Genomic DNA, 19,728 nt, shown 5'->3' on the forward strand with positions numbered 1-19,728 from the left:
AACTTTGTGGATGAAACTTTACCAATATTAAGGGCTAAAATACATATGTATTTTATTTTATATAATAAGTTTAGTCAGTTTAGGAATGCGATGTTTAGGCACCATCTAGCATTTATACGACTTGCATAGGCCTATGCAGGTTCGTTAGAGACGATAGAGAGAAGACGTTGACAAGTAAACAATACATCTCGTATAGACCATACAAAATGCACCTGTATGAGTCGTATATGGCAATATGAGTCGTTTAGACATCTATCCGTATCCGACTTGTATGGGCCTACACAGGTCGTACATGTATGTCGCTCCATACAAGACATAGAGGCATATATATGTCTCGTATAAACTTATACGAGATGAATAGATGTCTAAAAGATAAGACTGGTTTCTGAATATAATATCCCAATTTAATATACCTCAAACTTGCCAAATAAAATTGGTTTTTAAAATTCTTATTTTAAGAGAAGTAATTAAAAAAATTATATTTGAAACTTTTTAAAAAATAAGAACATGAAAAAACAATTATTTTAGAGCTACATTAGGCTTAATCACAAAAAAAACAACAAATTTAAGAAGAGAACATACACATGATCATATGCAAGAATCTTGGTTCTTTTGCTTGACATTTACCAAAGAATAACACATAAAAAACTATTTCCAAATCAACTCCTATGAAACCCAACTTGACCCGACTCATAAAAATCAATTTCACATATTGAAATAAACACAAAATCACCAAAACGAAAAAGAAAAAAAAAAGAGGGGAATATTTTTTTTCCAAAAATTAATTCTCTACTCTATTTTCATGCCGAAATTATTCGAGTCTACGGCGTGACAGTCGCAGGTGAGTTTCGGGTCTCGGTTGGAGGCGTATGATCAGATCCCTTTGACGGGTCATCTGACGATTGTCTCAACCCGTCATCGGTCTCAGCCCGATTCATATCCTCCATCATCCTCACCACCTCCTGCATTGATGGTCGTTGATCTGGCACAGTCGATACACACGCCATTGCTATTTGTAACAACTGAACCATCTCCTCTTCGATGTTTTGGTACCTCATCAACTCCACATCAAACACCTCGGCCGTCCATTCTTCTCGAACCACGGACTGGACCCACCGAGGCAAATCAATCCCTTCCTCACCCAACGACGCCTGGTTTGGCGCCTTCCCTGTTAAAAGCTCCAACAGCAAAACCCCAAAGCTATAAACATCAGACTTGAAAGTAACTTTTCGGGTTTCCAGAATTTCCGGGGCCCGGTATCCCGTGACCCGATTGTTCGGTGAGCTCGTCCCACTAAAGAGCGTGTTGAGCCCAAAGTCCGACACGCAAGCGTCTCTCATGGTGTCTTGTTGGAGGAGGACGTTGGATGACTTAATATTCCCGTGAACGACTTTTCCCGCCACGTGTAAGTATGCAATCCCTCTAGCAGCACTCAACGCGATCCTCATCCTATGGTCCCAATCGAGCGGTGTCCGGCCCGAGCCTCTACTTCCTACAAAATAACAACATATCACACAAATCATCACACATTCACAACAATAATCAATGCATCAAATAGTTGTACAGTACAAGTCATAAATGCAAATTGAGGGTCCACAAAAGGAGTGAAATTGAAGGAAACCAAAGGACACTAAAGGGCAAAAAAGGAAAAACATTCTCTTTATGATGATTGAAAGAAGTGGAAACCAAATAAACATGTTGAGGGCATGTAGCAATTATTGGTTTTATAAAGGAAGTTAAGTGTAACATTTACAACTCACATGCTGGTAGCCCACAAAGATATCATGCGCCAGGATGCGTATTTCACACCACATGGATGTCTTTTATCAAAAAAGAGAAAAACATGCTTCCGACAATTACGTAGATTTAGTACTTTAAGACAGTATAACTTAGCTGGATAATATCATCTAATTAGGTAGATTAAATCTGTTCTTTTAATTAAATAATATCTCATCCTCTTAATAAAGATATTTATCTAGATGGAATGTACAACCATTTCAGCAATAGGTACATCATGTCTTTACATTATGCTGAACATAACAATCAAGGGCGCAAATGAGCCGAGCTGCTCGTAAGCTACCGAGCTCAGATTGATAAAAAGCTCTAAACAAGCCGAGCTTTTGTAGAGCTCAAACGGGTCTAAGCCTCATATAAAGCTCGCTTAGTTAACCAGTCAGAGCTCGAGCACTGGATGGGAAGCTCGTTTAGACTCGTTAGACATCAACAAGCATTGAGTTTTTAACTCTTTTACTTCTATATATTAATTTCACACTCTAAATATATATTTACTTTCACACTGAACAGTTGAGCTTGAGCTTGAGCTGAGCTTTAAATCGTTTAAGTTACCGCAAGAGCTTGATTCGAGCTTAGGCGTGTTTAAAGTTTTTCTTATTACATATATACAGTTAAATAAAAACATATATAGATAAACAAATTGATATATATAAACAAGCCGGGCACAAGCTAGAAAAAACAATTCACGAGCCAAGCTTTTAGAGAGAATTCGAAACAAGCCAAGCCCGGGCACGCCTCATTTAAAACCCCTAATAATATAATTGCAGCTATTCAAACAATGTGAACAAATTGTAAAGCATGAATTAAGTTACCTAAATGTGGTCCTATCCTTTTAATTGCTGCAGTGTACAACTCTTTAAAGCATTATAGTTTTAATGTATTCACAACTCCTAACCAATTCTACCAAAAAGTTATCAATTTGTACACAATGCCTGCTAACCCTAGAACACAAACAAAAAACTCACCATGAAGAACTGCAGACAAGCTACCAGCAGGCAAGTAATCCGAAACCAGCAACTTCTCATCTTTCGAATAATAAAACGCTCGCAACGGAACCACATTCTCATTCTTCATTTTCCCCAAAACCTCCATCTGCGTCTCGAACTCCTTCTTAGTCACAACTACATCTTTCAGTCGTTTCACAACAACCGTAGTACCTTCCTCCAACACCGCCTTATACGAAGTCCCAACACTCCCTTTCCCCAACACCTCAGCAGAAGCACGTAATAAATCCTCCAAATCGAAACTATAAATCCCCCCATCAAAGAATATTAACTTATTCCGCTCTGTGTCACCAGAGGCCCCAGCGATGTCGTCTTTTGACGACGAGGTTCCAGCATCTGGTATAGATCTGGAACCTCCAGCTCCAGCTGCTGCGGCTCCAGCAGACGCAGCAGCTGGAGCTTGTGATTTTGTTGGGTGTCTATCATGTTTGTTTCTTCGCTTACGTAAGCATAATAAAAGTATTAGTAAAAGCAAAGCGAGAATCAAAGCAGATCCAACTGCTATAGCGATTATAGCTCCGGTTGAAAGCTTTTTATTAGACTTGTTTCCGACCGGAGGAGATGAAATTGACGACGGAGACGGCGCCGGTGACGGAAAAAACGAATTGTTACATTTCGGTAAAGGGTCACCACACAGATTAATATTGCCGGAAAATGCTGTTATTGGAAACCTAGCTAAACCTTTCGGAATAGACCCGTTGAGATTATTATTCGATAAATTTAATTCGGTTATACTCGCAACGTTAATGTTCGGAATCTCGCCGGAAAAAGTATTATTCTCTAAGCTAAGCTGAGTCAGCTTCTTCCAATTGTTAACACCAAACGGAATCTCACCGGAAAACTGATTACCAGAGAGATCTAGTCTCTCCACTCCACTCACCGCCGTCAAACTCGCCGGAAACCCACCGGAAAACTTATTATTCTGCAAGTAAACACTTCGTAACGAGTTTAGATTTGAAAAGTCCGACGGAATGTTGCCGGAGAGGCCGTTGGAACGGAGAGAGAGTACACGGAGGTTGGTTAACGTTCCGATGGTGTTGGCCGGGATTTTTCCGACGAGTCTAGCGCCGGGGAGGCGGAGTGATACGACGGAGGTGTTGGTGGTATCGCACGTGACGCCGCGCCAGGTGCAGACGAAGGCTGTTGAGTTCCATGAGTAGCGAGAGTCGTGAGGGAGGGTGGAGATGAAGGTTTGGAGAGCTTGTTTCTCTTGGGTTAAATCGGAGGTTACTTGGTGGTGGGCGAGGTTAATGATAATAATAATAATAATAATAAAGGAGAGAATAGCGGAAAATGAAGCCATCGGAAGAAATGAAATGCAGTGTGGTTTTGTTTGTATAGGTGAGATAAAGATGGAGTTGTTTACTGGTAGTGGTGGTGGTTATTTTGGAGGTTTCCGGCGACAGGCGGCCATGAGAGAAAGAGAAAGAGAATGAATGAATGTCTTGTTTTAGAGAGAAGATGATGATAAATCACGAGTGTGGTTGGATTATTATTATTATTATTATTATTATTTTAAAAAATTGGTCGTGGCTTAGTGGTAGAACACTCACTATACCGGTAAGAGGTAAGGTTCAAACCTCACTATCATCAGTTTATATGGGTGATATGAGGGTGACCCTGCTTGCCAGGGTTCGAGTCCTGATCTCACCCAGGTTTACCGGCTCCTTGCTGTCGTGCCGTTGGAGGGCGTTGGGGTCGGGTTTTATCCGGGAATCTCTCAATAGGTGGACCGCTAGGGGTTACGTCCGTCCGGACTCGGGGCCGGCTTGGGCTACCTTTAGCCAATGGGGGTCGTGTACGGAGTAACCGATTTTACTTAGTTGGTCTTCCAAATTTTTTTTTTACTTTTATGTTGGTCTTTAGACAGGTGGGTTTCACCGGAACAAGATAACTTAGTGACGTTTAAGAGCATTCTCATCCCTATTTAATGTGAATGGTATTTTTATAATTTATAATATATAATTTAGGGTGTTGTGATTGAATATTTTTTATATTTTAAAAAACGTAGTGATTTTTCTGTATATTTAAAAAGCTACTATTCATGCTATAATTTTTAATATATTTTGAAAGTGGTTGTGAGTGAAAGAAAAAGAACTGTAATGATAAAGATATAAACAAGTATTATTTAATTAAAAATCAGAGACAAAATGTAATGTGTTTTAGTGTAATTTGGATTTTAATCAGAGGGTTGAATGAGAATGCTCTTAGGGCTCTGTTCAGATGGTTAGCTGGTGGCACTGTTGTTGAAATCGTCAAACACTAGTCAGACGATAGGGTAGGTACTAACGATTATTCGAGTTAATATGGATTAGTCGAGATTAAGTGGATTGGAATTTCTATGTAAAATTTCTACTATAAATATATTCGGATATTCCAAATTTTATGTGTATTTTTTTTTTAATTTCGACCGATTTTAAATAAATTGGGATTAACTGGTAACAAGTTGGTGGGGCGCTGGGGGGGAGATTAACGATTAAACGGGGATAATCTATTCGTTGGTTATTAAAATAATAATATAATATTATTTAATGTTATATAATATTGTGGAAAAGAAAAAGAGGAAAAAAGGTGAGAACAGTGTCGTATTGGCTGTCAACCAACAATAAAAAATAAAAACGCTCCCTTTTTAGCTTTTTTTAATTAAGGATAATTAATGTTAAGAAATGGTTAGTGTTTGCTAATTAAGGCTGGTTATTAATGTGTTTGATGCCAAAGTGGCAAAGTTGGTATAATCAATTTTGTTTTTGGAAATTAATGAATAATTGTGTTGAAATAATAATAACAATAATAATAATAATGTGACATTGTTTAGTAAGTAAATCTCGTATAATGGAATGTTTTGGTAGTATCATTTGAAAGATATCTTTTTTATTAAGTAATATAGAGATTGTCAAGGAAATGAAATAATGAACGTTTGACGAACTGTTTATGAAGTGTTCGGCATATAGTTCATTTATGTTCATTTCATACAAATGATCGTAAACATTGAATTTTGTTAAAAATATTAAATGAGCAACATGTGTAGAGCCCAAGTTCACTCAATTGCGTTCGTAAATGTTTTATAAATTTTCCGTTTTCCTTGATATTTGTTTATGCTTGTTCTTTTTATTAGCACATTTTCTATCATTTGTTTGCATATAAAAACAAAAAAAAATGCATAAAATGAATTGTTTTACATCTAAAATTGAGTTTTTTATTTTTTATTTTTTATTTTTAATGAGGATTTTATTTTCCTATAAAACTGACTGTTACATGATTTCTAAAATTTTCCCCTCCAATTAACCTTTCTCTTTGTTTGTATCTGTGTAAAGAATTGTTTTGTTATATGTGTGCGCTGATCAATATATATGATTCAAATTCCAAAGATAATAATGTTTAGTTGTTTACTAAAGTAATTTCAAAAATAAATTATATTTTTATTATATTTATGCATGTAACATGTTCCTTTAACTCACGAATCATAACCTAGGCCATTGTATGAAATTCAAATTTGATTTATATAAATCTCGTTATAGCTCTAATCATATTAAGTTTTTAACATAAATTTCATTTGTGAATATAAAATATAAATTAACGTAATACATATTTTGTTTTAGATGAAATAACTATAATTTGATATATCCTTTCGCCGATTAATGCACCTGAATGACCGAACTTTATTGATCGTTCAAAATAAAAACAATAATAACTCGATATATACTTCAACTACGTCCCCTCATCCGGTCCCCAACGAATTGACAAATTTGCTATTAACTTTATTGTCCTCAATTTATTGCGATCACATTTCTGAAAATATTAGAACTAAATAATATTAAATAGCGTTGAAGAAACTTCATATTTATAAGCACAACAATAAGAGTCGTGTTGAATAAATAACCAATTGCATGCATTAAAAACACAACAATTTCGTGAGCTCATAGACGGCAACAACAGCTCGAAGAGTTGGACATAAATGCTTCATTGTTGTATTTAATAAAATAATGTTAAAAGAAATAAATAAAAAAGAAGTGAAATATGGTTGGGACTAAAAGTATTTGAGTGTTGGTTGAAATTGTCGGGGTGTCCACAAAACAACATTATATTATTCTGGAGTTAACATTACGCCAAAAATACAATAATTCATTGATTATATTACAAGTAATTTAAATTTTTTGTTACTATATATATTACAATATTAAATATTTTAAAGCTACTTCGAGCTTTAAAGTATTGTTTCGTCTAAGGATGCTCATCAAATTGGAGAGAAAAGAGAATCAAAACACCTAACATTTTGGAAAGAAAAAAAATAACAATTTATAGTATCTTACACCAATAATATACGTCTTTATCTATGTTTAAACCTAGAACCTTTCTAACATTTTTAGATTTCTAATTGAATTTGTTTGTAAATCATTATTATTGTTTTATTTTACAAATTAATAAATGTTGGACGAACTTGATAAAAGATAATCCCTGACTTATTCAATTGTATTAGCTTACTTCACCTTTTAAGACTGTGTGTTATGTGGATGTTAGTTAAAACGTCACATCACGTCACTACATCACATACATTAGGCTTTAACTAACAAATCCAAAAAACAAGTGTAATAGATGTAGATTAGTTAACGCTCCTTTAATCATTAGCTATTTTTTTTATAATTATAACTTTTTTGTAAACTAAAAATCACTTAAAAAGGTTACAACTAAATTTAAAATAAAATAAAAAAAAACTTAAACATAGGAAGTAGAAACAAACAGAAATACGACACGATAGTAAGAAACTTAAATTTGTCATCCGTGTCGTTAAGATTGACACAAGTGCGCATCAAAATCAGGTTGCAACGGCGCGAAATCATTTGACGCTGATGTCTTCAATCGTTTGGATTGGCGACCACCAACTGTACCTGAGCCAACTTTGAGCTTTTTCTTAACATTTCTCACACCCAATTAATTTTGTAGAAGATTAAGAGAGAAAAAACAGAAAAGATGAAGATGATTCAGGTTGACAATGGTTTGATTATTTATATTTTCTTTGTTTCAAACACAACCAATACAAATGCTTTTAAGTGATGAACACGTATGATCGTTCCCAATATTAGTAACGACCACTTGCTTAGGTTAAGGGGTATACGCCCCTCAATACCATTCCTCTTATTTGTCACGTCAGCTTTACCCCCATCATTCAACATCATCATTTAACACCCTTCAACCAAGAAAATACACCACTTTTCATCATTTCTCCACCATTCTCTACTTTTATTAATTTTAATTTATATAATATTTAAAATCACCCTTCACATATTAAATGGGGGCCGCCTTCATCCTCATTGATGTGACTGAGCGCCCCCTCAGTAGCCTCAGGTCACGCGCGACCGGGGGGGGGGGGGGTGTTCCAACTGAGGTCGGTAAGGGGTGGCTGCCACCTCGGATCAGTGGGGGTTGCTCACTGGTGTATACCCTTTAGCCTTAACAGCGACGATAATAAAACTAATCTATAGCTGTTAACATTTTATATAGTGATTATTGTATGATAAACAAATGAATTTGATTTAAACTTACTTAAAACATAAATATTGATTGTTTTGGATGCATTTTCATTAGTAGTTATGGGAGGACTTATATATCTGGTTTTCTGTTCACTTAATCGGCTACGATTTGCACCTCTATTTTTAATATAAACATTTATATGTATTGGGAAGTGAATATTTGCTTTAGAAACGTCAAATCCGAAAAGAATACAAGAAGACAAAATGGGTTCCATAAGAAAGCCCAAAAACTACACCGAAAGACAAAGCCTGCTGAGCCCAAAGTCATACGAAAAAGTCCAAGAGAAAGCAAAAGTGTTTACTGCAGTGGTCTTAAAACTTAAAGAACCGAAATAACTACTTGCTTTACTTATTGTTGTGAAATCTAGAGGTGAAAAATAAACCAAATCCGGAGTATTTTTATATCCGGATTTTTAATACCCAAAACCGTATCCTACCATACTCATAGGGTGATAGGATACGCATTTTAGTACTAAAACTCGTACCCAAAACCAGACCCGATTTATACGGGTAATACCCGAAAACAGGAACGGGTTCCATTCGCGAAACGAGTATTTGGGTTGGGTATATATGTATTTAAAAAGTTTTAGAGGGGGAAATATGCAATTGCCCCTTCCATTTTCCAATATCCGAAACCGGGTTTTTTCAAATACTCGATCAATACCCGAAATTACCTGAAAAATATTTAAAAAATACTAGAAAAATACCCAAAAAAATTGTAGTCTCTTAAAAACTTCAATCTATACACGAAATATAGCAAAAAAAAACCCTGAAAATAATGTTTTCCAATACTTGGAAATAGGGTATTCAAATACCCGGATCTATACCCGACTCGAACCTGGTGCATAGGATATGATTTTTAGAGACAGTATCTGGACCCGAACCGACCCAGGTATAGCCAATACCCGATCTCGATTCCATACCAGAAACAAGGTATTAGAAAACCACGAGTTGTGCATCTCTAGGTGAATCCGATTGGGCCTGGCGAAAGCCTACATATATGGGCCGAAACCGAACAAGCAGTGGAGTCGGCAACTCCGCATCTTTGCTCTCCAACATAAGCGGGCCCAAGTGATAGCCCATATACATGGTATTCAATATCAGCATTGTTAGTTATAACCCTTAACAAATTATTGGAAAATCATGCTCACTGTTTAATTTAAAAAAAAAAATAAACTTAGTCGTGTTAGTGTTAGGAAAACTTGATATTAAAACAAGACACAAAATATGGAATGATGCAGTAGGAACATTTGAAACCTTATACAAGACGAAGTCACAAACTACATATTCCAATGACAACAGCTCGTCTAAGTGCTATTAAAACAAATATTGGCTGTAAAAGTTATACGTAACTTTGTGAGCTGCATATTTTAAAATGTTTTCTCGTATCTTTAATACATTTTTAACCTTATAACTAGAGATGGAAGCCAAAATGTAATTATATTTCATAGATACGTCCAAACGATTTACAATGAAGTGGCAGGTAAGCGGGCAACAAGCAGTGTGTCAACCCCCTTTTGGATAGCAAACCCAATCCGACTAAAAACAAAGTTTTGATTCTTATGGGATGATACGTTACTATACACAACTTTCTGAACCCTATTCAAAAGGTCCACGGCATCCGGAGCTAAGAAACCAAAAGTGTCATTATTCTATTATCATATAATAATCTTTTCCAGACAACGAGTCAAAAATACTATTTTTAGTAAATAAGTCAAAATTATACTTTTAGTAAACGAGTCAAAATTACAATTTTAATAAAGATTTTTAATTAAATTCTAATTTTACCATTTTGAAATACCTTTATGGGATGAGTATAAAACTAGTTACAAAAGTTGGGGTGATGCCCCCCTACGCTTCGAGTTTTAGTCATTCCCGATACGAGGCCTATAAGTGCCTAACGACCCTCAAGTTACTCCATTTGCTTATCCTAGTGATGTTTGACTTCGTTCATGAACTTTAGTACCAATTTGGCCATCGGGTCATAAACCTCGACGCTTTAGTTAATAATAATTTTAGTTAATAATAATTAAAAAAGCTTCAAATACTAAGTAATTATATGGATTTACAAAGTTGACGATTATTAATCGAGCTTGATTCTAGTTCTACTAATAAACGGGCTTCATATAACCATCATCTCAAATAGCACAATGCCTATAACATAACTTGGCAAAGAACAAAATTTATTATAAACACAATAAAATTAAAGAACTATGACATAACTTGAATGTGCTTATTTATTTAGTAATTTTCATAAATATGTAAAGTCTTTTTCTTTTAGCAGTAGTGTTCCTAGTTTTATGGTTTATTATTTTTTTTGTTAATATTTTGAGTTAGAATTAGAAAAACTATCCCTCTTTCTACTTTTCTTTTAAACTTCCCTTTATTTTCTAACTTGGGCATTGAATCCGATTGACCCACATCAATGGTATCGGAGCGTTTCTGATCCAAGGATACGTGTAAGAAAACCAATGCCGAGTTCCATCAAGGAACACTCGAAACCTTAGGCCACCATGATGCTCAATTCGAGCAGATGATGGTTGAAAGGTAGAGTGTCATTGTTGCTATTCAAGCCTTCAAGAATCAAGACCATACCACCAGCGGGTTAGGTTCGTCTTCCAGGTCACTATTTGGTTTCGCCTGGGGAACCATTTTGTCTACGCCAACAACCCTAAACCCTATCTTAAGCTCCAATTCCCACATTTTGAGGGCGATGATCAAACCGGTTGGCTTTATCAAGCAGGACAACTCTTTAAATTTAGAAGTTATGATATATAGTAAGATCAACACGATAAGACAAACACCGCCATAGGGTAAGATCAGACAACATATTAACACAATACGATAAACTCATAAACACCACCATAGAGTACAATTAGACAACACGATGCATAAAGATATTCCTCAAACCACATATATACAACTGAGCAATTTACTAGTAACCGCCTAAACGGAAAGGGTAGAACTTTTGAGAACCAAGGTCTTGTTTAACATATATACTTTCTGGATGTTAATCATGTGAAGTAACTTCTTCAAGGAGCTTATTCAATCATCTTGGAACATCAGACACTGCATGAAGTATATACATTAATACAACCACCACATAATTAGAAAATCTAAAGAGGAAAACAAAGTAACCATGAAGTCATGAACTTACTTCTCTACTTGAGGGTTCTTTAAACGAGCACGCCATTTGTCGATAAACGGAAACTCACTTGGATCCATATCGCCTGGAGTATCATCACGAGCTGCAAGAATTTCCATAATATTTTTAGTCCTACCTAGAAGTCTAGCTGCATCTTTAACACTGGCCTCCCTTTTTTCTATCGCGTCAGCTGGCATTTTTTTATTATAGCTTGTGGTAAGTTGGTGAGACAAGCGGCTATTATGTCAGCGATCATCGACTTTAAATGATCAAACAAAACTTGTTGGCTAACCTCATCATCGTCGTGGTAGTTAAGCATGATTGTTTTTGTTATATGATACATTGAGCTGGCACAAATATACTTGTAATGCAAGTGATCATTATCATATCTTCCTTCATCACTTTTATCTATGCCTTTAGCTGTGTCCCTAAACCATTTAACAATCTCTAAACCTTTTTTTCCTTCAAACCAACTGCCTTTCAACTTGTGTCCTAACCATGTTTTGTAAAGATCAACTTCATTCCACAAATTTTTAGCTTCCTTCTGAATGCTTACATAGTCTTCACCAACATTCAGGCTTTCTTCCACACGTGTCATGTATTTTATACCCTCTCTCACGCTTTTCAACAAGCTATCAACGTCATTCTCTTGAAGAGAAGCCGCGATGGCAGTTAGGGTTACCACTGGTAAGCTCCAGGTTTCCGGATATCGCTCTTTTGATCGTAAACTGGGAACATAGTGATCACTGTGATCAAACTTTCCAACTCCGGGATAACCTCTAGTAGATTTTTTAATGAGCATTATGAGATTTTCTGGTGGGCGATTTTCACCCTTTTTGATCAAGCGGTTCACCGATTTAAAAAGCCCTCCCAACGTCCTGTCGGCAAGTTCCATCTTCTTTTCAAGGTGCAAAACATATAAATCAAGATCCTTCTTGTTTAGTTCCAAGGAATTACTATTAATCCCTTGATCAGTACTCCTTTCTTCCGATGAACGAATTAACACCGACTTTAACCACTTCAAACGTTGATAACAATACCAGACACATATCATAAAGACAAAAGGGAACAAAGTAGTTATGTTGCATACCACCACAACTCCCTCTTGAAGCTCTATACAAATCCAAAGAATTAGCCTTTTCAAAGTATCTATGACCACTTTGAGTTTATGGCTACCGAATGAGAGATCTATACTTGCACGTTTCCACTCGTGTAACTTGTATGTCCAGTGGTTTTCTACTTTAAAGACCTTAAAATGGTTTGAAATGATTTCAGGGGACACTTTAAAGCTTAAGGTTGCAAAACATCTAGAAAGTGGTGCAATTGTGCCAACCACAACTCCAATATATTGTACTACTAGTATTACTATCATGGACCAAGCATAATCCGATTGACACGAGTTCTTATCGAAAATATCTTTAAAAGTCCAGGAAATAGTAAGAGTGTGTGAGACAGTGACCAAAAGACATGTTACCCCGGAAGCAGATGTCGTGCGAAAGCAAGTCGCTATGAATTGGGGGTTGCCACTTCCAGCCATGATCCAGTAGCTGGTCACATGCTTTTTTAGCTTCTTAACCATTCGCTCTTTATCTGTTGCTTGTTGGAATTCTTTTGAAGCTTGGTCATCTGTTGCTTGTTGGAATTCTTTTGAAGCTTGGTTATCTGGTGCTTGGAATTCTTTTAAAGCTCGAGCATGACCTTCTTGGTATTTCGTTTCTATAATCTTTTTGGATCTTAGAATCGCTAGACACGAAGATACATGTACCATCGTCAATACGAGTAAGAAAGTCACATAAATGGCTGCTTGTATGATATTGCGATGTTTAATTATGCTCAATGAAGTTTGATCATATTCAGGAGCAATATGTGCAACAATACGAGCATCTTTACCGTATGACACAACTCCCGTTTGTATTTGAATGACAACATTCACAACCATGGTAACCACTAGAATACACAAAGCTGTAACGTTCGACAAAAGTTGATCGTTGTCCATACTTGCTAAACAAGGCAACAAATTGGCCATCATGGTGCACATAAAGGCCATGCTTCCGAGCTTTCCCGCTTGGTCCACAGTACCAGGCATGGAACCACTTAGATCCACGGGTAACTTCATCGCAATAGATATTAAAGCAAGAAAAGCCGCATTAAGTCTAAAATACTTACACGGGAACCATGGCTTTCTGCGATGTAAACCATATAATAGATCAGCCACCATCGCAAGGATGCACACCAGAGACGCTGACGCGATATACATCCCAATGTACAACATAGGTGCGGCGTACTTGTCGTCCATATCTTTTTGGTATACGGACTTCAAGTAACCCAACAACTGTTGTATGATATCTCCAGACGTATTATTACTGTTCAGTTCAGTTGCTAATTCATCTATAACTTTAAGATAATCTTCTGTTGCGCCCATAGTGACTGATATGATGAATTACAATAGTATTGGATTTTGGGTTTGTGTTTGGGTTTGGGATGAGATTTATGTTGTTGAGAAAGACTTAAAACTATTAATTAGTTGTTATATATGAGATAAGAACAATGATAGATTTACTGATGGTAACTATATATATATAAATATATTACCAGAAACACATGAATCATGCTTTTCCTTAAAGCTGTTTTAATTTGCAGCAGTCACACTACCTTCCAGCAAAACCTGCATTTTATTTTTATGAGTGTGACATGAGAAGCATGATATCATTTTGTGGGGTTTTATTTTGGAATCAAATATATTATCCAAATCCAATCATCTGGGCCAATCCATGAAACTTTATTTGCAATAATTGTTCACTACCACACAGTGCCGTCAAAAAGTGGATTCTACGTTGATTGGTCTCTTTAATTACAAAAGCTTTAACATAATGAACGAATATACATCAATGTGGATGTATCACCATGGACACTATCATCAAAGCTGCTCTTGAATGCAACATAACTTGAATAGCAATATTTTGAAAGATTATGTTGAAGATAAATTTAATTTTAACAATCTAGACTATTACCTATGATACTTTAAATTTACTTTCGTTTCAAAGAACAACTCCGGTAACATAATCATAGAAGTGATTTCCACTTGATTTCACTAGCAATGATGTTTATGAATGAAGTGAGGAAACTTACAAGTGTATCAAGTGGAAATTTAGTGTAAATCAAGAGTAATTTTATTATGATTACGTTACTAGGATTGCTTTTGCTAACAAAAGTAAAAGTTATAAGTGCTACAGGTCAAATTGTCATTAATAAGGTTTACTAAATATTGTTATCCAAAGAAAAACCTTTTGAACTAATTACTATCATAACTTTCACCATAAAAAATACTCCAATATACTCCTAACATCAAAATAAACAAGGACCATAGTACCATACACGCGGAGGCAAACGGGCAGAAGGTAATTAAGCTCTCCCTGCCAAAGTTAAGCTTATCCTTAATGCCAAAGCTATATTTCCCCTAACGTATACTTAAACTACCTACAATGTACGGGACGTTTGTACATTGTAGGAGGGAAAGTGAAGGAGGTCCAGCAGATCGGACGTGAGGCAGACAAGGTTGTGATGAGAGAGAAAGAGAAAATGAAGGAGGTCCAACAGAGCGGACGTGAGGCCGACAAGGTTGTGAGGAGAGAAGAGAGAGAGGATGTTGAGGTGGTCTTCCAACGCTGCCGATGCTCTTAGTTAATGTTAATTCGGGTTAGTAGGAGCTAACTGGTTAATCTGTTATAGGATTAGATTTCTATTGAATTTTATTAAAGCTTGAATATTGAGTTAACTTTTTAATAACTAAGTGGTAGTTAGTTATTGTCATGCCTACAAATTAGAGAATATGATTTCATGTCTTATTGAATTATAAATCGTTTTTTCTAAAAAAATATCATCTAGTGCTTTACATCACACGCACATCGAATTCAAATGTGACTTTCGATCTAGGTCTAACGTGGGCAAAAACCAATATATATTATATATAGGATGAGATGAAATAAAATAAATCATAATACAACAAAATTTAGAAAAAGAAATGATTATTACTAATCGCAAATTGGTCGTAGAGACGTGACATTATTATAACAGATCCAGTTTTCTTAAGAAAATTTAAGTTTCGACACATCTATGACAGGATATAGATTCGAACATATTTCCGACTGAAAAAAACCCGAATTTTAGTGACACAGTGTGGACATGAATATTGAATTTTCGGGTTCCAGTAATAACTTAAGTTAATTGTTAACACATACAATGAACATGTATACGCAGAGTAAGAAAATGCAGCAGTAAACCAAGACAACAAACCATAAGAAAATGCATTGAAACATTCCTCAAACCACACAAGAAACCAAATATTTATACAACAATTTACAAGCTAGCAAACTAGGGAAGGGTACTAGTTATGAGAGCCAAGGACTTGATCATCACATATACCTTCTGGTGCTACTTGTGCACATTTTATTCTTCAAGCTGGAGCATATTATTCGATCTCAATCTCATCCTAGATTACTTTGAGCAGTAAAAGTGTTCGCCCATGAAAATAATATTAGCTTGACACTGCGGTTCATACTCAAGTGTTAGCATAAATGCATAAAATAGGAGGAAATCAACGAAGGAAAACAAATAAAGATGATATTATATTCAGGCAAATGAACTTACTCCATTACTTGAAGAACTAAAATGGTTTTTGATGAATTAGGGGTCCCTTAAATGGGCACGCCATTTGTCGATAAACGACAAGTCACCTGGATTCATGCTTGGAATTCCGCGATCTTGAAGGGTTTTGATTATTTGTGTAGTCTCACCTAGAAGCTGAGCTGCGTATTGGACAGTGGTCTCCCTTTTCTCTATCACACTAGTGTGGCATTTCGTTATTATAACTTGCGGTAAGTTGGTGAGACAAGCAGCCATAATGTCAGCGATCATTGATGATAAGTTATCAAATAGGTTCTTTTGATTAACGTTATCATCAATGTCGGTTTGGAAGGTAAGCATGATTGTTTTGGATATACGATACATCGAGTTAGCACAAATAGACATGCTAATGCAATCATCCTTAGTTATGTCCTCCGTGTAAACTATGTTTCTAGCTGTATCCCCAAACCATTCGACAATCTGTGCAGCTCTAGTGTCTTGGAAAGCATGGTCTTTCAACTTGTATCCTAACCATTTGTGGTGGACATCAACTTCTTGCCACAAAGTTTGTGCAGCCTCTTGAATGGTTACATAATCATGGGTAGCATTGAGGATCTCTTCCACAAGTGTGACATATACTAGACCTTCCCTGACACTTTTCAACAAGCTATCAACTTCCTTCTTTTCGATTTTTGGAAGAGAAACGGCGATGGCTGTTAGTGTTACCACCGGTAAGCTCCAGCAATCTTGATATTCCACTTTCGATGGAACATCATGATCGATGTGATCAAAACATTTAACTCCTTGAAAACCACAAGAAGATCTTTCTAAAATCAGCTTCATGAGATTGTTTGGTTGGCTTTTTTCGCCCTTCTTGATCATTTGTTTCACGGATTTTGATAGGCGTTCTAGTGTTCTCTCAGCAAGCTCCATCTCATCTTCAAGTTGCAAAGCGTATGCGCAAAGATCTTTATTTTGTTCCGATGAACTAAACACGGCCCACTTCAAACAATACAAGACAAATATCATCAAGGAAAATGGGATCAAGGATATTATCTTGCATACCACCACAACTCCCTCTTGAAATTCTATACAAAAGCTAATAGTAAGCTTTTTCAAAGTCTGGACACTAGCATGTTTCCAAACATATAACTTGCTAGTCCAGTAGCTTTCTACTTCAAAGACATTAAGATGTTTTGAAATGATTTTGAAGGACACTTTAAAGCTTAAGATAGCAAAACATCTAGAAAGCGGCGAGATTGTACCAATCACGACTCCGATAGATTGTACTATGAGAATTACTATCATGGACCAACTATAATCCGAATTATAGTCCTTCATCAAACCAGCTTTAATAATCCAGGACATAGTAAGAGTGTGCAAGATAGTGATAAAAGCACAGATTACCCCAGAAGCAGACGTCGTTGGAAAGCAAGAGATTATGAATTGTGGGCTGCCACTTTCCGCCATGATCCAGTGGTTGGTCACATGCATTTGTAGCTTCTCAACCGTTAATAATTCTCCTTGGATGTCTTTCAAAGCACTATCATGACGTCGTTCGTATTTCGATTCTATAATCTTTTTAGATTTTAGAATTGCTAAACACGAACATACATGTATCACCAACAACACGAGTAACATAGTCATATAAATGGTGGATAGCATGGTATTGCGATTTGTAGTTATGCCCATTGATTGAACATCAGCATACTTGGGTGAAATAATCTGAATAACAGGGGCATCTTCTTTGTATGACACAACTCCTGTTGCTATTTGAATGAGAACATTCACAACCAAGGTGATTACAAGAACACCCAAAGCTATGATGTGTGTCAAAAGCTCATTACTACCCATGGTTGCTGAAGAAACACTAAGTGACCCGGTACAGATTATAGATAATCTGGGGGTTAAGTAATGTTTCCCACGGATGAGATCTAGCTGAGAAGGCTGTTCTTCAGGAGACCTGCAAAACAAACACCGTAAGCTCGTCACTGAGAAGGGGGGGGGGGGTTCCTCCTTGTGACCACCCTCCGGCGTGAGAATCAGACTAGGTTGCTCTGAATATAAGTGTATATTAAGAGATTGCTAGATAACTGGATAACAGATGATCTTACCATTCCAAGATGTTGGAGTATTTATAGCCGAAGGTAGGTTTCCTAGAAGGTACAGCCGGCTGAATAGTATTCCTGTTCTACCAACAGTGGACTATGCACAGGCCATACTGGTTGGTGGGTAGGTTACGGCCAACAGTAACAAAGTCGGCTGCACTATTCCACCAACTGTAGACTATGCACGTCCCACCTACTGCGGATTGTACGCAGGCCATGCTGGTTGGTGAATAGGTTACGGCCAACAGTAACACTATTCCACCAACTGTAGGCTGCGCATGCCCCACAGTAAGGGTTGGTGAGTAGGCAGCGGCTAATAGTGACAAACAGTACTAGAGGGTGCTCCTCCTCGCACTGTTGTCGGTGAGCTGTCACCCTGTGATTGGCTCATGGGCTGTTCTGGTCAGATCGTCTGTCCTATCCATACCTTGGTAGGTATAGTACAAAAGATCTTTCAGAATCATACAGACTGGCTCATTTAGGCGGGATTGTTCCCGCCTTGCTCATCCCTTCATGTGACTACTGAAGTATCTAGTGTCTTGTGCGTGTAGCCCTGCTGTCTGCGGGTAGCCTTCCCTGATGGCTTGTATCCGCAACTGCGGGAACAGGCGGGGTACTTTACCATTGGGAGGCTTTCCCTGCGTGTACAGCTTGCGTACTGCGCGTAAGGTTCTCTGAGCATGGTGGGTCCTGCGGGAGCAGATGGCCTTTGCGCAGACGTCCCTGTTCAAGGTGAGTCTTGCGGGACCAACTGGGCTCTGCTGGGAACTACCTCTTCAAGTCCCCCCAGTCCAATGTTCTTCTCATGAATGTTCAATAAAGTGAGGTGAACTTTTGGACTTTAAGCAAGGGGTTTTGAAAAGGTTTTTAGTTTTAAGGTTCTCCGTGGGGATTCTTCCCGCGGATTTCCAAATGTCACTTGCAAAAATTCCCGATTTTTTTGCTTGATCTTTGGGTATGATGCGGGTAGGTATGTAACCTTCTCGCAAGTCAGGAGCGTTGAGTCTCACTTGTGTGGATTCTCCTTGAGGTTTTAGTGGTTTTGAACATAGTGATCAATTATGTTTAAACCACCAATTCCATCCTGGAGCCTCAAAACAATGTAGTTCTCGACGTTCCCGCTATGCGGGGATGTTATTTCCGTTTCCACAAGCATTGCCCAAAAGATCCTTCTTGCTTTCAATTCCCTGCGGAGCGCTAGGTATGTGAAGGGTTTTGCCTTAACACTGTACCCGCGCTCGTCTTACAGTTACTTTACTTTCAAGGTACCCCTGGCGTCAATTCCCTGCGGGTGCTAGGTATGTGAAGGGTTTTGCCTTAACACTGTACCCGCACCCGCCTTATAGTTACTTTGTTGCCGGGGTTTTTTTGGCTTCAATTCCCTGCGGGTGCTAGGTATGTGAAGGGTTTTGCCTTAACACTGTACCCGCATCCGTCTTATGGTTACTTGGTTGCCAAGGTAAGCGGTATTTTCCCGCTTACTTTTGAATCTTTTTGAATTTTGAATTTTGAAATTCGAAAGGTTG

At 37.2% G+C, this 19,728-nt stretch overlaps 3 protein-coding genes across 4 annotated transcripts; all 3 read right to left on the bottom strand.

Annotated features, from left to right (window-relative positions):
• Positions 1–593: 593 nt before the first annotated feature.
• On the bottom strand, positions 594–4,137 carry LOC143569087 (putative inactive receptor kinase At2g26730). Its single transcript, XM_077055079.1, has 2 exons — positions 2,760–4,137; positions 594–1,492 (listed from the first exon to the last, which is right to left on the bottom strand). Exons 1-2 carry the CDS (start codon positions 4,099–4,101, stop codon positions 822–824), a joined length of 2,013 nt encoding a protein of 670 aa, XP_076911194.1. The 5' UTR covers positions 4,102–4,137; the 3' UTR covers positions 594–821.
• An 8,305-nt stretch (positions 4,138–12,442) lies between these two features.
• Positions 12,443–13,893, bottom strand: LOC143566529 (uncharacterized). The gene is made up of 2 exons (XM_077053209.1): positions 12,689–13,893; positions 12,443–12,584 (listed from the first exon to the last, which is right to left on the bottom strand). The coding sequence occupies exons 1-2, from the start codon at positions 13,891–13,893 to the stop codon at positions 12,443–12,445; spliced, it is 1,347 nt and encodes a 448-aa protein (XP_076909324.1).
• Positions 13,894–15,759: 1,866 nt separating this feature from the next.
• Positions 15,760–17,949, bottom strand: LOC143569097 (uncharacterized). Of its 2 annotated transcripts, none has more exons than XM_077055091.1 (2): positions 16,119–17,949; positions 15,760–16,016 (listed from the first exon to the last, which is right to left on the bottom strand). In XM_077055091.1, exon 1 carries the CDS (start codon positions 17,946–17,948, stop codon positions 16,155–16,157), a length of 1,794 nt encoding a protein of 597 aa, XP_076911206.1. In that variant the 5' UTR covers position 17,949; the 3' UTR covers positions 15,760–16,016; positions 16,119–16,154. The 2 variants fall into 2 exon arrangements, with proteins under 2 accessions (XP_076911206.1, XP_076911201.1); XM_077055086.1 differs by having other exon boundaries at positions 15,760–16,009; positions 16,115–17,949.
• Positions 17,950–19,728: the final 1,779 nt, after the last annotated feature.

The sequence above is a fragment of the Bidens hawaiensis genome, unplaced genomic scaffold (genome assembly GCF_021521415.1).
Source record: "Bidens hawaiensis isolate Kalapana, Puna unplaced genomic scaffold, B.hawaiensis_p1.1 tig00001236_1, whole genome shotgun sequence".
Classification (NCBI taxonomy): Eukaryota; Viridiplantae; Streptophyta; class Magnoliopsida; order Asterales; family Asteraceae; genus Bidens; species Bidens hawaiensis.

What these genes read in the sequence shown, in the direction of transcription:
- LOC143569087 (XM_077055079.1), bottom strand. Translation starts at nt 4,101, where the DNA reads ATGGCTTCATTTTCCGCTATTCTCTCCTTTATTATTATTATTATTATT. An exon ending in CTTGTCTGCAGTTCTTCATG is followed by an intron (nt 1,493 to 2,759) that starts GTGAGTTTTTTG and finishes GTTATTTTGTAG; the next exon opens with GAAGTAGAGGCTCGGGCCGG.
- LOC143566529 (XM_077053209.1), bottom strand. Translation starts at nt 13,893, where the DNA reads ATGGGCGCAACAGAAGATTATCTTAAAGTTATAGATGAATTAGCAACT. An exon ending in GAAAACCACTGGACATACAA is followed by an intron (nt 12,585 to 12,688) that starts GTTACACGAGTG and finishes GGATTTGTATAG; the next exon opens with AGCTTCAAGAGGGAGTTGTG.
- LOC143569097 (XM_077055091.1), bottom strand. Translation starts at nt 17,948, where the DNA reads ATGGGTAGTAATGAGCTTTTGACACACATCATAGCTTTGGGTGTTCTT.